Source organism: Macrobrachium rosenbergii, chromosome 3 (genome assembly GCF_040412425.1).
Source record: "Macrobrachium rosenbergii isolate ZJJX-2024 chromosome 3, ASM4041242v1, whole genome shotgun sequence".
Lineage (NCBI taxonomy): Eukaryota > Metazoa > Arthropoda > Malacostraca > Decapoda > Palaemonidae > Macrobrachium > Macrobrachium rosenbergii.
The window spans coordinates 76,126,416-76,149,970 of record NC_089743.1 but is presented as its reverse complement, the minus strand read 5'-3'; the positions used below and the strand labels follow the sequence as shown (position 1 = coordinate 76,149,970).

General features: G+C 39.9%; 1 protein-coding gene across 4 annotated transcripts in view; it reads left to right on the top strand.

The window, feature by feature from the left end:
* Positions 1 to 23,555, top strand: part of LOC136825825 (kelch-like protein 30) — a 123,944-nt gene that overhangs the window by 47,019 nt on the left and 53,370 nt on the right. For all 4 annotated transcript variants that reach the window (XM_067082780.1, XM_067082794.1, XM_067082787.1 and 1 more), the window contains exons 5-6: positions 132 to 220; positions 7,011 to 7,569. In XM_067082780.1, coding sequence (XP_066938881.1) covers positions 132 to 220; positions 7,011 to 7,569 — 648 coding nt within the window. The remainder of the gene's footprint in view (positions 1 to 131; positions 221 to 7,010; positions 7,570 to 23,555) is intronic.

Genomic DNA, 23,555 nt, shown 5'->3' with positions numbered 1-23,555 from the left:
AATTTTGATTTTGTTAGATAGATGATTTGGCAATGAAGGATATGCAGTCAAACTAAGAGTTGATGTATTTTTGTGAAGGAACTTTTTCTCATAGTTGCAGCCACCCAAAAATAATACATTTTTTCTTTCAGCAATGGTAGAATACTTAAGTGATCCCTCTTTGTTCACTGGACCAAATGGAGAATGGACTGTTTGGGAAGCGATAAATACCTGGATTGAGGTAAGTCCTGTCATTAAAACTTAATGATGAGTCTTGTGACACTGATGTAGTACTTCATGGGTGTTTATAGTAAAACCTGGGCATTTCTTGAGTTTTAGAATATTATGAATTTATTGATTCATTTTATTATCTTAAATAAATGGCAAATTGAATGTGGCAACCAATATGTCAGTAATGAACTATGAATGATTAAGTAAGTATACCTTAGTACCAGACCACTCAGCTGATTAACAGCTCTCCTAGGGCTGGCCCGAAAGATTAGATTTATTTTACGTGGCTAAGAACCAATTGGTTACCTAGCAACGGGACCTACAGCTTATTGTGGAATCCGAACCACATTATGCTTAGAAATGAATTTCTGTCACCAGAAATAAATTATTCTAATTCTTCATTGGCCGGCTGGAGACTCAAACACAGGCCCAGCAAAGTGCTAGCCGAGAACTATGCTAACCCGTCCAATGAGGAACTTTGAATGATTAAGGCTGACAAACTTTTTCTCATCTGTAAAAGAAGCACTACTCGGAAGCATTGTTAATACATATGAGACCCCTTGAGGATACTGCTTATAGTGTGGTTTGCATGTTATAGTAGATGGTACTGAATGCTTTCCAGCATCCATTTGGTTCTAAGCTCAATTGCCTTTTTGTGTATTTTAATTTTCATTTGTTCGATTTGATCTCTTTCAATTTAGCTGTCAAACTTCCACCTACCTTGCTCTAATGTTAATCTGTTGTCTAAGAGCATAACCTTCAGGTTAGCCCTTTTGAGTCAAGAAATGTGACTTGGTGGTAATGTGAAACTATTTTATGATAATAATGGGTGTGAGAATGAGTTAATCCATGAGTAACAAATGATTACAGCTATCCCAGGACTTAATATCGAAGTATAAAAATGATGTTGAATCCCTAATATGAAGTGATGTAATACACTGTACTCTGGGGTTGTTACATAACATATATAACCAGTGCACATCCTTGTGTATACATTGTACTGTAAATAATAATAATAATAATAATAATAATAATAATCTTTATTTTGGCTCAGGGCCATATACATGGAATATACAAATACAATACACACAGTCTAGATACATAAGGTAACATGATAAAAATAATTATCGGCAGTATCCACACAGTTGCCGAAGAAGTAGAAAAAATAGAATTCATAGTAATGGTAATGACAGTAATTATATGGAGAATAATAGAAAAAAATTAAAAATTATAATAAAAAATACAGATTGCAGACAATTAATTTCCAGCTGGGGACCTTAGGTGGTTACAGAAGTCAGGTCCAGAAGGCTAAATACGAATATTGAAAATTGCAAAAGTCTACAATAATATTAACCACAGTAATAATAAAAAGTAAAAATACCAATAATAATGATAAACGTAGAAATGTAATATTAATAATAACAATAATAATAATAACAATAACAATAATAATAATAATAATAATAATAATAATACTAATAGTAATAATAATAGTGAAAGATTCTGGAGATGACACTTCATAATTGCAAAAATAGAGAATAAGTCATTTAAGGAACAGATGCCTCAATATCTCATCTTTCCCAAAATTTAGATCTTCTTGCCTCACTGCTTAGGTTGCTTTGTATGAGCGAATTGCTGCTGTTTCTCAGTCGGGTGATCAGACTGGACATTGTTCGCCTCACAGTGATTTTCAAATTATCGGGGCCGTTTTCTATGAACATCTGCGTGGCGGAGTGACAGCGAGGACTGTTTGTGAGTCATCTCAGAATGTCATTGTGAACAACAGTGATACGTCTCATGATCTCTCAAGTATAGTTCGTCCAAAGGGAACACCCATATATACTGTACTAGTATGAGAGGAAGAGCAGCAGCTTCGTTTTTCGGTGACTGAAGGCATACCTCCTGACAGTCTTGTTGCCAGTTGCACATAGTTTACGATGCCTCTTTTCTGTGTCTGCCGATTATCTTTAGGTCGTCCGTGATAATGCTGGCCCAAATATGGAAATTCATGCACAAATTCCAGGACGAGTGATTTCCGAGGAAAAATTGAGTAGTTCTGCTCTTATTAGCTGGCGATCTCGGAGAGGAGCCGACATACACTTTGATCTTGGTTTCATTGTATAGGATATCAAATTCCTCCGCATTTTGGTGGGCAGGTGTCAATGAGTCACTGGAGACCTTGCACTGATGGGGAAATCAGAACCATATCGTCGGCGTAACAGAGGTTGTTTATTGTTGTTTCGTTGATAGTGCATCCGATTGGGAGTGAGTTCAGTTGACATTCAGGGCATCTGTGTACATGTTAAACAGGTATGGAGAGAGAATGCCCCTTGCCAGAGCCCATTTAGGGAGCCAAAGTTGTAGTAACAATATGTTACCCCATTTGATACAGAATTGCTGTGTGGAGATCCAACAACATAAAATGCCAATTAGATATAGAGATATAGAGGTGTGTCTCATTTGTGCAGCTTTAGGAAGAGCTTCAGGTAGTTTACTCTGCCAAATGCTTTCCTCACGTCTACAAAACATAGGAAAACAGGAGAGGCTGATGATAGGTAATATTTCGACAATTCTTTCAGGATGTAGATGCGGGTGTCGGTTGAGTGGTTTGCTTTAAAGCCGAACTGGTTGTCAGTAGTGTGTAGAAAGGGGGAGAAGTCTCACTAGAGGAACGGACTCAAGTATCTTCAATGCAATTGGGCTATAATTGCCAGGGTCAGCTGCATCCTTTAGCTTGTTTTTTATTAATGGTATTAAGTGAACTAAGTAGGGAGTCTGGGAGAAACTGGTGAATTATGCACACATTGAATAGAGCAGCTAGCAAAATGTAAATTATCGGATGGCAGAATTTGAAAGCTTCAGCAGGCAAACCATCACAGCTGAATATTATCAGTAAGGAGGTTATTTACATCCCTTTGGGAGTCTTGATCGTTTATGCAATTTAGGATACTGTAGTGCTGAAGTGATCGCCCCACAGTCTTGCGATAGCCTCATCACCGATAGCTTCTCCTACTCTCTGTGATACCTTTTTAGTTTTGGGATTTAGGGATTGAATGTCCTTCCAAAGGCGGGGGTAATCGCCAGATTCCAATTTTCTAGACATTGCATCAGCTCTTAGTTGCTTTTCATTCAGTCTGCAATGCTTAAGGGCAAGTTTGAACTGCGCTCTTGCCTGCCTCATTAGCAGTGTAAAGTGTCCTTCCCTCAGGCTACCATTTTGCCTCCACAGTAGAAACATTTCTTGTGAATGTGTATATAGATCTTTAACCAAGTCATTCCATCCAGGTATATTACTAGAGTGGCCTTGACCAGATCTAAAGGTATCCCTGCCGGAGGCAAGCATAGGGGAAATTATATTCGAATAGAATTCTTTCAGATCTCTCCTGTGATGGTCATTTCTACATTTTGGGTTAGTGCAAAGTAAGGCATCTGCCAGTTGAGCTATTGACTGCAGCCTGGTTTCTGTGGTTTCCCTAAAGGATTTTGTTTTCTGTTGGTTTTTAAAATCCCAGTAAACAGCAGGTGGGTGATCAGTTAGGGGGCTCACAGTAGGGAGGGATGGGGTACTGAATGACACCTGTAAGGGGATGTGATCATAGCCCATTATGATGATGGTAATGACGATGCTGATGATGAGGAATGGCGATTTTTGATGATTTTTAATGATAACAAGGTTGCTGAATGGTGGACTGCAGTGCCAGGGTGGTGAGATGATAAGTATGGCAAAGTAAGTAAGGGGTATTGTCAGGATAACCTGAACCTTCTGAATGAACCAAGATTCACTTGCATTCACCACTTTGTAATAATAGGGGCTAAAGAAATTGATGGCTAAGTATCTTCAACCCTGAGGGATCCTCAGTAGTGTCAGTAATTGAAGAGCTTGATGGCTAAGGATCTTCAATTTCTGAGGGCTCCTCAGTAATGTTGGTTGCTGAAGTGGTTGTAGGTTGAATGACCACAAGGGTTGATGGTTGGGGCTAAACAGTTGCAGGTGCATTCTGTTAAGTGGGTCATTCGGCTTATGTGTTTAATAATTAGTTAATTAGATTTATATTGCCTTGCTTTACCCAAGACCCATGTAATTGTGTCAGTTAAGGCTAAAATTAACTCTAAAGGAATTATTTAACAGAGAATAGAGGTTTATTTCATAACCACATGATTGAATTCAGCAAACTTGCTGAAAAAAACTAGTTTCAACAAAAGTAAAAATAAAATGAAATGGATTATTTACAAGAGCTAACAGCAGCTCAGAATATTAGTCCTAGTTTGGACAATTACCTCGGTGCTACATAGAAATGAACACAACAGATTTATGTGCCTCTCTAATGCCTTATAAGGCGTGGGACTGCAAGGAACATCAAATTGAGGCTTCTTGGTACTGATGATGCAGATTCTTCTCCAAGAAAGAGGAATTTGTTCAGGCCCAAGATAACAATCTTGCACTACAGAAACTCTCACTCATCATTACTTAATCACAAGGGGATGATTCTTATGTCAAGAATAATACTTTTAACACCATGGAGAATAAGTTATGTGACTTCACTAGATAACAATAATTGTACTTGATAGATGACTTCATAAATGGGATATGTTTTTACTAGGATTTCTTAGTTGGTGACTGTTTAAGAGAGGAAAATTGAACAAGAAAAAATTAGAGTTTCAGTCGAAGGGAAAGAGAACTGGGAGTAATTGTCAAATCAGACTTACCGCTGCTTTAACTAATGCAGTGATCAGCTGCATAAGATTCCTTGGTCTGTTTGGAATAACAATTTTCTCCCTCATATTGACAAAGGAGGAGAGACAAAGGATGCTTGGAGGACAGCATGGAACACAACTGTGTTCTATGGCAGCTGAGTTGAGAGTCTCGTGGTGCGTGGGGCAGCTTCTTGCTGTTTTCTTCAAAACTCTGCCTACCAGGGCCTGACCTGAAATGACAACAGACTCACCAGTACACAGGATAGAGAAAAGTGGGTTTTTAAGAACGAAAAATTATAGCTAAAGAGGTCTGACCTAGTAACTGTATCCCCTCTATGACTCTAAGCTAAAGTCTCTCTCGCCTGTTGGCCGAGAATGTACTTATCAAGCAACTGCTGGATTCATATGCTTGGCATGCGAACAGCTACATTTGTCTGCCTTCTTTACTTCCAATAAAGGTAAATTTTATTATTCGTTAAGCAGGAAGAAATTGAACAGTAGATCTTTGTAGCTTCCCCATGAGAAGAGCATTCACTCCCTTTTGGGTGTGAAGGCCTGTACTAAGCAAGGTGTTCGCCTCAATTACTTTACTCTTTTCCCTGAACAGATTTTGCCCTTGCAGTGCAGCTAGCTAAGGATCTACCTGATTCTAGAATGGGATACGACCTTTAATAACTACTTTCTACAGAATCTTAACACTACTCAAAGGTGTCTACGGATATTTACGTGCTACCTCTGATGATAGTGAAATTTATTCCTAGACAAATGGTACATTAAGTTGTATCTTTTTTGACATAACCTGTTAGAACACTACCGTAGCACCAATGTAAATGACAATGAACTAGCTAAATTACAATACTCTTACAGTGTTGTTAACGGCGTTTTACAGCGCCATTACTTGATTTTGCATCAAGTTACAGCAACGTAAGCGCCATCAATGGTGCTAACAGTAAGGATAGCCATTAAGTTAACGGCGCTTACAGCACTGTAACTTGATGCAACATCAAGTTACGGCACTGTAAGTGCCATTAAAGTGCCGATAACGGAGAAAAATCCACTTACAGCGAAAATCAACTTATGGCGTGGCACTGGAACGGATCCCTCGCTGTAAGTCGAGGATGCACTGTACTATTATTATAGGAAAAGTATTATTATTATTATTATTATTATTATTATTATCATTATTATTATTATTATTGATATTTGAAAATTAGTACGTATTATTACCTGTATTATTACAGGTACAGGATTATAATTATTATTATTATTTAATCTTATTAATCTTAATATTTGAAAACTAGTAAATAAATGTTTTATAAAGAAATGTATTTAGTCATGAAAATAACATCAAAATAACAATTAGTGAATTTTTCTCGACGAAAATGCCTGCAAATTGCTGAATTTTTCGCGAATGATTTGGGGATAAGTTCCACAGAAAAATTTGCAAATTGGTGAGTATGCGAATTGTGAGACTGCGAACAGCGGGGCTTGGCTGTATACATATACTGTACATATATATATACACAGACATACTAATTTGCCACATTAACAGATGTTTCCTATGTTGTTTTTGAAGCTTGTCTGTATTTATCACATCCATTACTATATTTCTGTCAGACAAGAACTGAAAAGGAAAGGGAAGGAAAAAGAATAGTCCTACCTTATGGGAAGGAAAGAGTGGTTTTACTTTAAAGGGATAAATGACATTTTCTTTAAAGAGGGAAGATTTTTGAAATTTGAAAACAGGAGCAGGGATAGAATCCCGAAGTTTGGGGGTGGAATGATAATGAAATCACCAGTCATTGTAAAAGGTCATGTTTGAAGGTGTAACTGATTGCTATATTTCTATGAATACTGTATGTTGAGTTTTCACATTAAGGTAAATGCATTTTATGTATGTGTTGGTGTTTAATATTGTGGAATAGTAGAGATTATTTAACTAAAAATGATTCAGCTGTTTAAATCCAAGTCATTACATAGATGTTAGAAGTATACATTTCAAAGCTATACAGGTATTTTATTTTACAAATAAAAATAATAAACATTTCAGTTATTTCTGATTTTATGCTTAATCATTCATGTTTTTTTTATTTATTTCTGTGCAGGAAAATGAGGAAGAAAGGGTCATTCACATCAAGGAGCTCCTTACGTGTTTAGATTTTAAGAGTTTAAGTGCAGATGATATTTCAAACATGCTGTTTTACAATGTGATTTGTGAGAATGATGAATTAGTACAAATACTTGAAGGTATCAGAAAATACAAAAGAGAACAAGCGTCACAGTGCAGTTATTTGTCAGGGACCGATGGTGGTCAGACCATTAGTACTGCGGAGAAGTCTTCTGATTCTTTAGATAGTGATAAGACTTTAGAAAGTGAAAAATTGCAAGAAAGTGTTAGTTTATTCTTGAATTGCCTTACAAGAAAGTTGTCTGTGTATCCTAGTGTTGTTGGCTTTAAGCGTTTACTCTCTAACCAGAAAAAGAAAGCAAAAAATAGTGATGATGAAGATGATAATTGTATGTCAATTTCCAAAGAGTACAAGGATGTGATGCCAGTTTTATATGTGTTTAACCCAAGTAATGGCAAGATACATGAAGAATTTCCATTAACAAAAGTGTGTCATGGCCCAGTGCTTTGTTCAGGATTTCAAGTTTGTTCAGTAGGTAAGTTATACAATTGTCATAAAAAAATTATAGTAAATGTAATTAATTTTTATATATATATTGACAAGAATTGGTAGATAGGCAGTGGTGAAATTTTTCGAACAGTTGTATGAGATTCCTTGCTTTGTGCAGCAGACTGTTTCTTCTATCAATCTTTGACTAATTGTTTAATGATCAGTGTACTACAAATTTTTGTTTTACAGTACTAACTTTAGAAGAGTGAATTTATGAGACAGTCAAGGCTAATTTTAATTATTTATGAGATAACCAGCAGACGGGGAGAGGCAATAATCCTTCTGCAGTCCAGGACCCCATTCTCTCACACATGTACAAACACACCCAGGCACTTTCTTTACAAAGAATGCAAACAGAAGATGAATTGTTAATGTAATAAATAAACAGGAATAGAAAACGAGTATGATAACTGTATGCAGTAAAAACATGAATAGAATGGGATAAAATATTAATTTTAAATAGGAAGTTATAGACAAAAAAATAAAGAGGAATGAAGGATGAATGATTTGGTGGATAATAAAAAAAATTATCACATCTCTCTCTCTCTCTTTCTCTTATATTACAAGAAAAGAAGTGCTTCTCTGCTTTCATAATGAAACCAGGTTACTATATTGTTGGTTTCATCCATCATTTATCATTGTGACATTAGTAGTTTATTTTTGGGCAGTTGGCTGCTATTTAGTCCAGATAATAACAAGGCACAGTCTGTCCATAACAGTAGGCTTCTGTTTTGGTAACTTCCTTCATTGCAGAGAGCTACTGTATCACTAGACAGTCCATAGTTCACAACATCCAACTGTTAACCTGCTTGAAAACTGACATTTAAGACCACTTTGTAGCTTTTTATTTGAGAAATGCGATTATGTATGACAGTGTATTCCAACAATTTATTGTAGCTTGGCAATTATGCAAGCTTAGCAACCAGTGTTGCTGAAGCTTTTTCTGGCTATGACAGGAGTTTCAAAGTCTGTGTGGTAAGGTCATACATTCCAGGAAATGCCCTTAGGCCCCATTCCTTTCCCATGATGCTCTAGAGAGTGAAAAACAATTTTTGCAGCAGATTTCATGAGATGATCATTCCCTTCACTTTTTCACTCTTATATTCTGTTTATTCCCATGGGAAGAAGACTATATCTCTGTCTTTGTTTTAGGAATGACTTGCAGAAATTCTTGAAGAGGTAGAGACCGGATCAGGTGATCAGGCTCTCTTCAGGCCTACAAAAATTTACTAGAAACTTTAATCATGAAGATAATATAGAGAATCTGTAGAGATACTAATTCATCAATAAGATGATAAGCAGAATTTCTAAAGATACTAATTCAGAGCCTGGTGATTAATCATCACAGGAAGACTGCTGCCCTTAATGAGGTTAGTGCTAAAGGTGAGGGACATGATCGTCCTGGCTTAGTTACACTTCTGTATTTATGTTCAGGAGGAAAATACCTATCAACTTCACCATACCTTAATACTGAGATATCACTTTAACCTGGTTTAATAGAGTTTAGACTAGTAAGGAATCAGATCTAGTTTGCTGAATTAACACCTTCCTTTCATTTCCATCTCCTCCATTTAATCGGTGTTCATTTCTTAGCACTCTGGTTGTTTGGTGACATAGCACTACTCATGTTCTCACAACATGTCATATTAATACACATTACTATTATCACAACATATCTCATTATTATTATCTTTAGCTGTCAACATCTTGATTCTGGAGATCCAGGATATACCTAAGATCTGTGAAGTTACTGGTTCTCATTACCAACTATATTGATTCCCAGGTGGGTAAGAATATTAGAAGGTGGAGTGTTGTCCCTCGAGGTAGTGACTCTGTAGAAGCAAAATTAGAATTTTAAACACTGTATGGATACAAATCTTTGCAGCTTGTCTCAACTAACAGAGGAGTGGTGGGCCTTTTAGCGAAGGATGCTTACAGGAAAGAAAGAGGGAAGACTTTTATCTTCAGCTGATAAATATTCCTAGCAAACATTGCACCATTCTAGGTTGTATATATAACATAAGTAAAATGAGTTATATGTACAGAAAACAAAGGTTACTGTATTTTATGGCATATAAGCTGAACTTTTTTTGAGGGAAAAAAGGTCAAGAAAATTCATTGTGCATGTTGTAAGGTAAAAGCTAAGTGTTCAAGTTAATTTACAGGCTATAGGCAAGTGGTTTTATTGATGATTAACAAATCCCACCCTCAGACAAAAATACAAACACAAAGACAGATAAAAAAGCATTGCAGTGAAATGTATTGCTGTGTACTCTGAAATGTTCTCTTTCCAGTTTGATTGATGACATAAGAAATTAAATACTGTAAAGCCTTGATTTGACTTATACCAATTGAGTTAACACACACAGTAGTATGCTAATTGCGGAAGAATCCTCAGTTTAGCAAAAAAGTATCATCCTGGAATTTCACCCACTCAAGAGGTGATTGCTAAAAAAAAAAAACTCAGTTAAGTAGAAAATCATCCCAAAATTTCGCTAGATTAGGAATGTGCTCTCTAATTTTCTATGCACCCGAACCTGTGAAAACCTGTTGTTAAATTGATGTGGTGTTAGCATCACCAATGCTCTTCTTCCACACAGTCTGTTGTAGACTGCTCATTGAGTCACAACTGCATTAACACCTCTGCGCTTCTATTTCTCTTTAAATAAGATAAACAGTGCAAAACTGTTGCATGTTCAACATTATTTTTATTTTACAAGTACTGTATATATTTTCATAGGTAAATAGAATCTTGCAGTCTAGTCTAGGCCATATGGTAAGGTAATTTGTGCCACAGTATTATCTCTATAGGTATTAAGGTTTCTTTGTATCAAAAACAACTTTATTAAGCATTAAAGTGAAGTGTAAGTGGATTAGGTTGAATTTTTAAGAAAATTATTGTCTATGGCTGCTTATCTAGGAACCTAGACCCTAAGGTAACCTGGTTTAGTCATACAGTGTACATGAGTTTTAATGATTTATGGTACTAGAAATAAGTTTAAATTGAAGTTAAGTGCATTAAAGAAAAAATAAAAGTAACATGTCTTCTGGCATGCAAACCATGCAGTTTTTTTTGGGAGGAGACAAACTTGGAAAGAAAAAATTTCCTTTTCCTTGACTTTTATCGTCTCCCCACTGTGGGTTTGAAACTTATTTATTTCTAGTTAAAAATTGTTGTAAAGGAAAAGGTTAAAATTTTAACATATTTTAGAATCTTAGTGGTCTGCTGCTCCCAAATTACAGTATGCTTTTTCAGAATTACAGTAGAGTAACAGACTATTTTGAATGCTGACTAGGATATGCAATCTGTCGGTCTTTCTGATTACCTTGAAATTAGACTTTTTCATACATACAGTACTCATGCACATGCTGAATATTACGGATGTTGTAATTTTAAGCATATTAAGGCACCTTGTCTTCCAGCAGCATCTTATCTATGTAAAGTGATATAGTACTATATACAAAAATAAATCAGTACACTGTCTGTAAAACATTAGCTCACTTAAAATTCATTTTTACAAACTGTACTAAGCAATTGTAGATAGAAGGAATGAGGAAAGCTTTGCTATTTATCCATTATTCAGCATATTGATATTTTTTCTATGATTTGCTGTTTAGCAATGGGGAACAGTCATTTCATAAGTCAGTTCGTTACAGACTCAAGTTATTTTGATACTTATATAAATTCATTTTGATACATAGGTTCATTTCCATATGATTTGAGTTGTTTCAATACAAACAGTTCAGACTCAAGTTTTCTTTAAACCTCTATAGTACAAGCTTTTTCATTAAAACTGCACTATATTAATTGTCATTTGTCAGATACTGCTGTACCAGAACAAATTTAACTGAGCACTAATATAAATTCGTAGATAAATTCTTATGTAATATCATCTTGTATTAGAACTTGTTCTTTTATCAGAGATGTCCATAATTTCTTTACTGTATTATTTTATTATCTCAAATAGTAATATATTTGTTCCTACACTAATACAAACCCTCGGTTACATATGGGATTAACTTTCAGCAAGTTGGAAATCAGGCCATTAAACTTTTGCAAGGAGGTTATGGTAACAGTTACCGATGGTAGGTTGTGGAAGCACCCCCCACCAAGTCAGTATACATTCAGTTCTGCAGTTTTCTTTTGGCCGCAGTCTGGTATAGACTTGTGTTTATTTCTCTGTCCTGCCATTCGACTATCTCTTCTGTGTTTGAATATATTTGTTTTTATAATATATTGTGTATTTGTTCCTACACAATATACACACCATTGGTCCTTTACATCAGGAATTACTTACAGCGAAGCTGGAAATGGCCGTTAAAACTCTTGAACAAAGTGGTTAGGCAGAACTACCATCCGGTAGGTGGGAGCCCTGCCTGCCTAGATGTAAACATTCCAATTTGCTTTTAGCCGCCATGCTGTGCAAACATGTTTTTGGAGCTTTCTGTCTGATTGTCGTTAAGCTCTTCTTTCCCGGTGGGATCTTTTGTGTTGTTTTTGTGTATATTTTGTGTGTTTGATGTTATTTATATACAAATCCACGATTTTGATAGCCTTGTGGTAAGGATGTCTTTCCCCAGTGTGTGTTTCTTGGGGTTGGCAGCTAGGGGCGTAACAATTTCACTCCCCTATCATTTGGACCTCACGCCCTCCGCTCCTTGTTTAGAGGCGTAACTGTAACCTTTTCTGTCTGGTGCGAGTGTTGCTCTTCGCTGCCTGCGCTGTGGCGGATTTGCTGGGAGGAACCTTATGGGTTGTGTGTTGTCGGGCGTTGTTGGAAGGTTATTTCCCTCCGATAGCGCCCTTGATGACTGGCCCTTCGTTCTTTCTGGTAGCTTCCCTCCTTTCTGTCTTTCCTTCAGAGAGGTCTCTCCTTCGTCCTCTTCGCTTACTCGTCGAGCAAAGATGATGGGGGGGGTTTGTCGGGTGACCTCTTCTCAGGGCCTCCTCTCGCTTCATAGGGCAATTCCTCTTGGAGCGAGAGGAGTCTCCCATTACTAGTCTTTTTTGCTTTTTTCTCCAGGTTGACAGCGAGCATCATAGGCACATCTGGAGTTTCCCTGTGGCAGGAAGGCTGCCCTCATACAGTGAATACTTTGATGACGACCATGGTGACAGTAATGACTAGATCCCCACGTCGTCATCAACACTGTGGCCTGACAAGGGGGACCAACTGCTGTGTGTTCTCTGGCACTCCTGTATGTTGTGCCACTGCCTCCTGTTGTACCTGTGGTCCCATCTGCTCCTGCTGTGCATACTGTCTTTTTGCTCCTGTTGCTGTGGCAGCCAGTCTCTGGGCTACTCCTGCTGTGCCTCCTGCCCCAGCTGCCTGGTTGCTCCTGTCGCCGCTGCTGACATTCTTGAAGCTCCTGCCAGCCGGGCTGCCCTGGTCGCTCGTGTTGCTTCTCCTGGTGTTTCTGTTGCCTGGGCTGCTCCTGTTGCGCTTCCTGATTTAGATACCCCATCGATTCCTGTGCCTCGTGACCACCATCCTGTAGAAGATGTCAGAGAAGAGATCGAGGAAGAAGTCCTGTGAGATGTAGTCATCGTCTTCAACTTTATTTTCGACTTTGTCTTTTGCTGCCTTCTCCCATTCTTCTTCTGAGCCTCGTCGGCTGAAGAAGAGGAAGACTGCCTCTCCTTCCCCTTTGAAGCCCCGCCATGGGTCTTCTAAGGGGCTGCATCCCTTCATGGGGAGGCAGTGGGATCTCTTGTCGGCTCTTCCCAGCCTTCGGGCTCAGGAACTGAATTGCTTACCACAAGGTCTTGTGTTTTGGGAGTCATGGGCATGTAGACTTCGGTTTGCACTCCTGTCGCCATTCTAGGGGTTCAGCTCCTAGACTGGTGCTGTGTTGGGTGTTCGACTTTGTCGAGTCACTCCGAGTGCTTGAGAACATTCAGAGTCTTGTGCATCCCGAACCAGTGTTGGAGAGACCTCTCACAGTCCTGGTTCAGCCACACAGCGAGAGAAAGAACCAAGACATGCAAGTGTCTCAGTTCTTCCTGCCCGTACATTAAACCCCCCATATTCACGGGGGATACGCTCCAGACCTACCCGCGAATAGTTAAAATCTGCAAATACTTAGAACCCCCCCTGTAAAAATGCTTATAACTACCTATCTTGAAAGTTCTGATACCAAATGTATACTTAAAGTATTATCCTAGTACTGTATTAATCTTTGAAATTATATTATTAATATCATTTCAAAGTCATCTTAAACATTAGTACCTTTAAAAATATATACATATGTACTTCTAACCCTTCCAGCCAAATCAGAGAGAGAGAGAGAGAGAGAGAGAGAGAGAGAGAGAGAGAGAGAGAGAGAGAGAGAGAGAGTTTATCTCTACAATCTCTTGAGGAGTGTTAACCCATTTCTCTTTACAAAATTTATGTTTGTTTTTTGTCTCCCAAAGATAACTGCACATTTTTTAAACATTATGAACACACACAAACAGTGTGCATAATATGTGTTGATACCAGTTAAAGAGACTCAAATTAGCAGTATCTTTTCCTGAAAGAGAGAGAGAGAGCTGAACTAAGTATCTATTTATCAGTCTGTTTATTTCTCACATTCTACCCTTTGGTGAGAGAGAGAGAGAGAGAGAAAGGAAGGAAGAAAAAAGAGAAATTGATTTGATCAGGTGTGGCAATTTGATATATTTGACAAGTATACACCCCAAGAGCTCCAAGACTTGGGAAAAGATTGGGTTGAAATTTGTTTGTTTAAAATTTTTCATAACTTACTACAGAAATGTATAAATTTTTTAATTACAGTATATTATTATTATTATTATTATTATTGGAAAGAGAAACCCACAAGATTCCTGTATAACTTGTTTACTTGTAAATATTTACATGTTACTTTTAAACTCGAGTACTTTCAGGTCCTAACTGTGACCCTTTTTCAAGAGATGAGGTAGTCAGGCTGGTTCAAGGCCCAGCAATCTTCTGGAACTTCTTCTCCCTGTGCTGTCATTTATATGATGGCTGTCCTGGTTTCCATTCTCTTGAGAGTTGTTAATCTCCTCCTGACGGTTTGATATCCTGATCTGATGGTCAGTGGTATTACCCCTTGTGGTATGTGAGTAGTTACCATCGGTCTGTTGGGCAGGAGACCTAACTTCCAGGTCAGAAGGGTCGATCTTAGCTTCTTTTAATATTAAAGATCGGCTTATGGGATCTTCTGAGGTAAATCCTTTGTTTCCTTCTATCACTTTAATCTGTCTGATGAGTGCCCCTTCCACTACCCTCCTATGACTGATGTTATTGCTTTTGTATATAAGCCTACTGTTTTTAAAATCCATCCTATGGTCCTTTTCCCAACAATGCCTAGCTATAGCACTTCCCTGTGAGTTGAGCTGTACTGCCCTCCTGTGTTCTTCGATTCTAGTCCTTATTCCCCTACCTGTTTCACCCACATATTTGTCTCCACAATTGTTGCAATTAATTATGTATATTGCCCCTATATCATCTGCATTACTGTCTTCTCCTTCCAATTTATTTTTACATTGTTTTTTACGGTGTTGTCAAAGGTATACACAAATTTATATTTAATTTCTTTCATTTTTGATGTAATTTGTTTCATTTTAGGCATATAAGAGAGGGAAACTATTTTCTTGTTTTCTGTATTCCATGTACTCTGCAGAGGAAGGAGACCCTGGCAATAAGGCAAACCCTTTTCTGGTTTTTGCCTTGCTGCCTCCAAGTCTTAAGAATCTTCCTAGCCTATTTTCATATGAGTTACCATTCCTCACTCATTCGAAAAGGTCCAGAAGTCTGACAGTTGATCTCACAGTTCCTATACTCCGATCAATATGTCAAGAGGCATGGTACTCCTCCTCGCTCTTTCGACCAGGAGGAATAGCCCAGGTGTGGCGATCTACAGTCAGTTCAGAGACTCACTCAGATTCCTCCCTCCAACATGTGAGTCTTCCTAATGTAAAGGAATCTGAGGTCCTTTACATTACATTTATGCCCGCCTCATGCCACCTCTCAATCTGAAACGTGGGCCGAAAGGCAAATTGGAATGTTTACATCTGGGCAGGCGGGACTCCCGCCTACCAGACGGTAGTTACTTGCTAACCACCTTGTTCAAGAGTTTTAACGGCCATTTCCAGCTTCACTGTAAGTAATTCCTAATGTAAAGGACCTTAGGTTTGTATACAGTAGTTAGGAAAAATACAATTTACTTTAAAAAATTTTGATTTTTTTGTTTATACGTTGCATATATTGATATATTGAAACATTTCTATATATGTTTCATCTACTTATTCTTGCTACATAGCCATATTGACTCGTTTTAGCCTGTATAAATTTTGGAGCCTTTCTCCTTTTATATTTTACTTTTTCATATTTATGCCAATCCAACACCTATCTCCTTGGTGTTTGGTTCATGTATTGTTTTCTTTATTCATGTAACTTGATGCCATCTGTTTGGTTTTTAGACATCTCTCAACCTCATTTGAGAACTTCCCTCTTCGACGCTCTTTTCCTCCTTGTTCTGAAATGCCTTTTCATGAACAAACAGTGTTTTTTTTATTTTTGACTACACAATTTCTTGGATTGTTATAATGTATTAGTCTTTCAGATGTTGTGTAATTGATAGGGTTGAGACAAGGCGGGTTTTCGTGTTTTCATGTGAGGGTGTTGTACTCAGTCGTACGAGGATACTTCTTGCCTAAACCTAGCAAGTTTTCCCCCCTGCTCTCTCAACTTGGAGGTTGATGTCGCAAGATCTTTGACAGTGCTTTTGGTCCTGACTTGCTCTCCAGGACCAGTGGGAGTTCCTGTCTATGGTTACTGTCTTGTCTCTTGCCCCAACTTTGTTGGGGGGGGAGGGTTGTAAGTCAAAGGCTCGCTCCCTTCCCCTCGGAATGTTCTTCTTGGCCTCCTAAGCAGTGGAGGATTTTTGCAAAGAGGAAGCATCAGAGGAGGATGAAGGTGCCATCTTGGAAGGGGTTTTCTCCACCTTCGATGGCTGCTTCTCAGTCTCCTGATCGCTGGGGTCCCCACCCCTGTGAGGGAGGGGGCATTGCCATCTTGTTCTATTTCAGGTTCAAAGGCTCAGAAGATGGCTGGCATCTGGGCTTCTCTAGGTCTTCCAGGAATACCAGCCTACAATGGCCTATTGTCCCATTTCCTGTCCTCTCGTCGCTTTCTTGTGTTGTCTGCCTGGACAGTTGCCAGCTCTGCTGATCTCCCCTTGCCTGTACCAGTGATGACACATCAGTCTTTGGTGTACCCTGACTAGTGTTTTGAGTTGGCGGCTGCAGCAGCTAACCTGTTCAACTCTGCATAGACCTATGGTTCCAGAATCCAGTTCTGTTGACAGTGTATCATCCTCAGAACTTTGGAACCCCTTTTGTAGTGGTGGCTCTTTGCCCACTCAGTCGGAAGCGTATCCCTTGCAGAGCTTTGGACCCCCCACGGCAGTGATGACTTTTAGTCAGGATCTGTCCTTTGTTGGTCTCATGAAGCAGTGGTTGACAGAGTTGACATTCTTTTTTGAGAGAAGTTCACCCGTTTTGTGATTGAGAAGAAGCATCGCAAGTCTCCGTCTGTCTTCTCCTGCATCATCTTCCTTCACTTCTTTTCCGTCTTCACCCAACCATGGCTGTGGTTCTCCTGCTCCAGCTCGCGGCTGTCTTGTTGGTGAGGGGGTGTCATGTCCATCCACTTCTTGTCCATCTGTTTTTCACTCCAAGCAAAAGATCAGCAATCAGAAAATCTACAGCAGTGACGTCTTCCCCCGATCCCCGTTTGTGTTCGTAGGAAGGATGATAAGACCCCTGATAAGGAATCCCACGTATGGAAGGCTTCCCCTGGTCCCTCTGTTCATGTTCATAGGAAGGATATCAAGGCTTCTGTTAAGGGATCCCATACAGGAAACTCTTCAGAAGTTCAGCCATTTCCTTCTGGGTTCCACTATCGTATGACAGACGTGACAGAGTCTGCACGGCTGCAGACGTGTTTCCAGCCCAGGCTGTTGTCGACTTATCACTCGCACATCCGTGCCCTTAGTCTCCATCATTCCAGAACCCCTCCCTGTTCACGCTTTCCCGGGAGGCCCTCTGATTGTCGTTCCAGCTCCCACGAACGTGTCCTGTCGCATGTCTACATCCATGAAGACACACATACGTGCAGTTAGTTCAGTTCAGTCAGCCATTCAGCCTCGTTACTCAGTGTCTCGTCATTTTTCACGTTCTCACTCTCATAGGAGAAATCGAGTTCGCATGGACATGACAGCACAGAAGTATGGCTGTATATCGACACACGGCCATCACATGGGGAGTGTGGAAGTTGCCTCAAGATGGCGTGTCCGGGAATGGACCATCGACCTCACTCACGTGAAGGTTTGGGAAGAGAACAGGACTTCCTCCAGTCATGCCACATTGAAGCACCGATTCCCGTCCGATCACTGTCTCGTTCAGTTCTTTCGAGCGAAGAGCTTTGATAGAACTGTTGTGGACTTCTAGAAAGGCAACAACCCACGTGCGAGTGCATCAACAGCATGTCTGTGCAATGCCTTTCAGTCATTTATGTGTTTTTATAGAGGGATGAAGAAATTTGTTTTTATTTAGCATTTCCCAACGTTTTGTGAGAGAGAGAGAGAGAGAGAGAGAGAGAGAGAGAGAGAGAGAGTGAGAGAAGTGTAATTGTCGTTGGAGTGGTTGGTTGTTGGAGTTGGTTTTATGGCTGTCTCTCTGTCTGTCGGTCTGTCGGGAGTTTTTCGTTTTTTGGGGAGGTCTTGGGCAGTTGAGGTCCAACCTTGAAAGTGAACGGGGAGTTCGTCTGTTTTTTTGGGACCATATTGATGGTGCATGTGTCTCTTTTTTTTTTCGTTCGTTGTTGGTGGAGGGTTTGTTTGAAATTTTGTTTTTGTGGTTTCTGTGTGCTGTGATTGGCGACCGTGGACCTTTACCCATCTCCAGCAACTGAAGATCAGGGTGAGTGTTGTTTGTTTGTGGGTTAAAATTCCGCCATCATAATATTTGGCGCCAACTGGGGCAGCTGGTATTGCAGCTGCAAGTGAGATTGGTGGCTGGTAGTGTGACTGAAGAGAAGGATGGAAGAGGAACTGGTAAGGTTGAGAGAGGAGAATACATGGTTGAGGGGTGAGAATGAGAGATTGAGGAGTCAGTTGGAGGAGGTGGAGGGAATGCTAAGAAGTGCAAAAGAAGAAATGAAAGGGGAGATGAAAGAGTCAGAAGAGAGGATGGATAAAAAGTTGGAGGGAATGATGAAAAGTATGTTCAAGGGTGTTTTTGGAGAAGGGGCTGTTGGAGGCAGGTTCTCTGGAACGTGTGAAGGGGCAAGAGAGAAAGAAAAGGAGGAAGAAGTGAATGGAAGCGTGAGTGATGAAAGTGATATGGGAATAGGAAGTAAGAAACGAGGGAATGAGAGGCAGGGTAAGGAAAAGGGGAATGAAAAGCAAGGGAAGGAACAGAGGGAAAGTAAGGATAAGTCAGGGGAAGAAAAAAGGGAAGAAGGGAAAGGAAAGGAAACTGGTAAGAAGGGTAAGGAAGTGGGAAAGGCAGGAAAGAAGGGAGAGGGTGAAGGCAGTAGTGATAGTGAGGTGGATGGAGGTGAGTGGATAAAAGTGGATAAAAAGAGGGGGAAGAAGAGTGTAATGAGTAAGATGAATGTAAGTGCAGAAGTGGACTCTTTGTATTCGGAAGAGGGTATGAAAGGACAGCGAAAGTAGCGAAAGTGAGAGTGAAAGTGAGAAAGAAGTGAGAAAGGCTATGTATGTGAGGGAGGTACCCCGGTGTGAAAAGTATAATGAGTATGGAAGTAGGGATGTGCATGATTTCTTTAGGGAGTATGAAAGGTTTTGTCAGAATAAGTACAGGGAAAGTAAGAGAGTGTGGGCACGAGAATTAGGGAGAGTATTTGACTGGGTTTTTACTTGATATGTATAGGGTTATTATGAGTGTGGGGATGTTGAGTATGACAAGGTGAAAGCTAGACTAGTTGAGCAAGCGAGGCGTATGAAAGCGAGTGTTAAGTATAAGAGGAAGAATGAATTTGATGAGGCAAGAATGAAAGCTGGGGAAACCTTGTCACTATATGCTTGTAGGCTGGAGCGTTGGCAAGGAAGAAGTTTGGGGATGATGGGATAGATGAATGTAAGGAGTTAGTACGGAAGTTGTTAGGGACAGTGCCAGATGGAGTTAGAGAATTTGTGAACTTGAAGGCGGAAGGAGAAGAAAAGATGGACGAATGAAAGGTTGACTTGGGGAGAAATCTTGAAATTGTAGAAGATTATGAGCTTGACAGGGTTATAAAAGAGAGCAGAAGTGTAAGTGTAAGGGTTGGGGTAGATGAGAGAGTACCAGAGTTTGGAAGCTTTAGGGATGCAGTGTTGAGGGGGCCCAATGAGAATGGCCGATAGTGTAATAGATAGGAGTGTAAGAGCAAGTAATATGGAGGTGCCAGTGAGGATGAATGATGGGTTTGTAAGGGAACAACGGGTTGGGCGGGTTAGGGATAGTAGTGTACAAGGGGAAGGTCGGTGAGTGGAAGTCGAGGAAGTGTTTTAGATGTGGAAAGGAAGGACATACAAAGAATGAGTGTAGGTGGGCTTTGGGAGCGTGTTTCCAGGTGTGGGCAACAGGGGACATTTGGTAAGGGAGTGTCACGAAAGATAGGGGTTAAATGCTACAGGTGCGGACAGGTGGGTCATATTGCTAATGGTTGTAGGGGTATTGAGTGAATGTAATATGTGGCAACTGTGGTAAGAATGGGCATTATCGAGAATGTGTTCAGAACCGAGAGCGAAATGTGTCGAATGTGGAATGGAAGGGCATGTATCAAGTGTATGTAGACGAAAGAGGGTGACTATGACAGCGAATTCGGGAAACTGAGTGTGAAGGGGGTTCAAATGGGTGGATCCTCCAGGATGCAAGCGGTGCGTGTGATGCATGCGTGAGGGTTGTTGCATGAGGATCAGCAATTTGTTTTGATAGAGTATGGTAAAAAACGTAAGAAAGGGAAGAACGTAAGTAAACTGAATGGTCGTAAGTTGTGTGATAGGGGTGTGAGTGCCAAAGTGGAAATGAGTGATAAAGCGTGTAATACGGATGAATGGGATGGTATGGATAGAACATTATAGCATATGCGGGTTTGATATAACTGAGTTGACTGAACGTGTAGGGGTTAGTGAGCGGTTGGAGGTGAGCGAAAGTGTAAGACCAAGAGAGCGTAGCAGTAATATACGAGTGATTGAAAGCATGAATGAATCGTTGCAAGAATTGGAAAGGTCAATGAGCGAATGGGATGGGTTAGTTGAAGAATTGGGGAGGTATTTGGGAACGAGTTAGAGGGTATAGATGAGATTGTGGATGAAATTGAGAGTGGTAATAGTGAAGAAGATAGCGTGAATCTGAGAGAGAATGGAGGAGAAGATGAGAGTTTGAATGTTGCTAGAAGAGAGAATGATTCTGAGAGAATGATTGCGTGCCCGTGAACGCGATCTAGAGGACCTGCTAGTGAGCATCCGTGGGTGTTGAAAGGCGATTTTTGGGGGTGTGAAAGGTGTGGGTTGGGAAATGCTAAAAGGGGGAGAAATATAGAGGGATGAAGAAATTTGTTTTTATTTAGCATTTCCCAACGTTTTTGAGAGAGAGAGAGAGAGAGAGAGAGAGAGAGAGAGAGAGAGAGAGAGAGAGAGAGAGAGAGAGAGAGAGAGAGAGTGTAATTGTTGTGAGTGGTTCGGTTGTTGGAGTTGGTTTTATAAACATCTCTCTGTCTGTCGGTCTGTCGGGAGTTTTTCGTTTTTGGGAGGTCTTGGGCAGTTGAGGTCCAACCTTGAAAGTGAACGGGAGTTCGTCTGTTTTTTTGGGACCATATTGATGGTGCATGTGTCTCTTTTTTTTTTTCGTTCATTGTTGGTGGAGGGTTTGTTTGAAATTTTGTTTTTGTGGTTTCTGTGTGCTGTGATTGGCGACCGTGGACCTTTACCCATCTCCAGCAACCGAAGATCAGGGTGAGTGTTGTTTGTTTGTGGGTTAAAATTCCGCCACATTTTTAGCCTTATCATCTGGTAACAGCCAACAGACGTTACCGTACCATCTATATACAAGTGAACGAGATCGTTCTGCCAATTTTTACGTCCTTCATGTAAGTTGATGGGATCTTAGTCATCGGTAGCAGTCAGCCTCTGTTTTCAGTAAACGTCCACTTCACCGAATGAATGGCCAGAGAATTCGAACGAATGGATTGTTCTCCCAGATGTTTCTGACATAAGTTACAACCTTCATCGTTCATTTTCATCTTAGTATCCAACGTCCTTTTCACACCTACAACCAAACAAATGAATTCGTTCTATCAGACCCATATGGCCGTCATTGCAAGGGTTTTTCCTTGTGCGATAGGAATTATTTTCTAGCTCTGTAGATCTACGGATCAGGCCTACTCCTCTGTACAACAGCCGCAGTGCTCTCTTCTGCAATACTCTTCATAGCACAAGGATGAAGAATGATTCTTGAAGATGGAAAGGGAGGTCATAGTCTTTGAGAAGGTCTCCCCATTCCTTCCCATCCTCTCTCATATAGGGGAGAGGACTTAGCCTATTGGTGAGATGACTACTCCCCATTTCTTGGGGTGCTGTACACACTTCCTCAAGAGATTCTTCGTGCTTCAAAGTATCAACTGAAGAGCATTCACCTACACTTCAAGAGGTTAGGTTGGGTTTGGATTAAGTTGGGTACTTAACCTAACTTAGCCTAGCCTAACTAGTTCTAGTCTGACCCAACAGACCTGCATTTCAGTATCCTGGAACTTCTTGTTTCATGGCATCAACCAGAAGGTAGTTTCTTGTTCTTCAAGGGTCTATGTTGGGTTAGGTAAGGTTGGGTACTTTACCTAGCTTAGCCTGACCTAATCCGCACTTCAATAACTTGGATCTTATTAGATCTCCAAGCCTCAGGATCCAAGGATAGATGTTCCATAGTGTTGTTAAGGAACGATACCATGGTAGTTCCTTAGTCAACAAGAAGGGGGGGCTAGTGTTCTATCATTCTTCTCAGTTGACGGTGCAGGTGCATGGGTTTGCAGTAACACACTCGGCACAGTGGCATACTCAGCACAGCGGTCAACCAGACACATTCCATTGGTGGTGCGGGTGCACGGGTTTTGGGTAGCATACTCAGCACAGCGGTCAACTGGACACACTCCAGGATGATGGATGTATGACAGACTTACAACTTCCCATTGTTTTGCCTGATTTGTCGGGAGATCAACATTACTGTACTCAGAATTTGTTAATGATTTTAATTCTTATCTGTTATGATACTGTGTGAGTTGTGATTATAATATTACAAAACAAAATGAAATAAATTATTAGAAACAACATGCATAACTTGGTAAAATCAGCATATTTTTATGAGTGTTTTGTAAAAGAAGCCCCACACCGGGTTGTAGTCTCTTTCAACTTCCCATGGAAGGTAGGGAAAAATTTTTCTAATTTTTTTTCGTACACCATGTGCATCTGCATATTTCCTCTTTCCATTCATGTGCTTTTTCTTAAAATGGCCAACCTTAAAGTTTGCCCAGTCTGGGGTTGTGCTTGATATATATTTAACCCGTCCCTTAAGGGTTAAGATCCACATAATATTCTCTTCTCGGGTTGTAGATCTACTGGTAATTACAGCAGTATCAGCTACTACTTACATCTCCCACTCTTCACAGGATGAGTGTAATTACATCAAGTCAAAAGAAATGGAGCTCCTAGACACTGCTTCTTGACTGAGTAGGAACCAAAAACAAGTTATCGGAACTTAGTTTGGAGGTATATTTGTTGCAAAATATTTATGAGATTTACTAAGATGGGGAGATGCAGTAACTTTTTGTGAGGTATACATGTTTTTTCTAATATTTCTTTGCAAAATTACAATTATAGCTGACATACTATCATAAAAGATAAGAACTAAAGCCAAGAGCAATCCCTGGGTATATTTATGAGCAAATA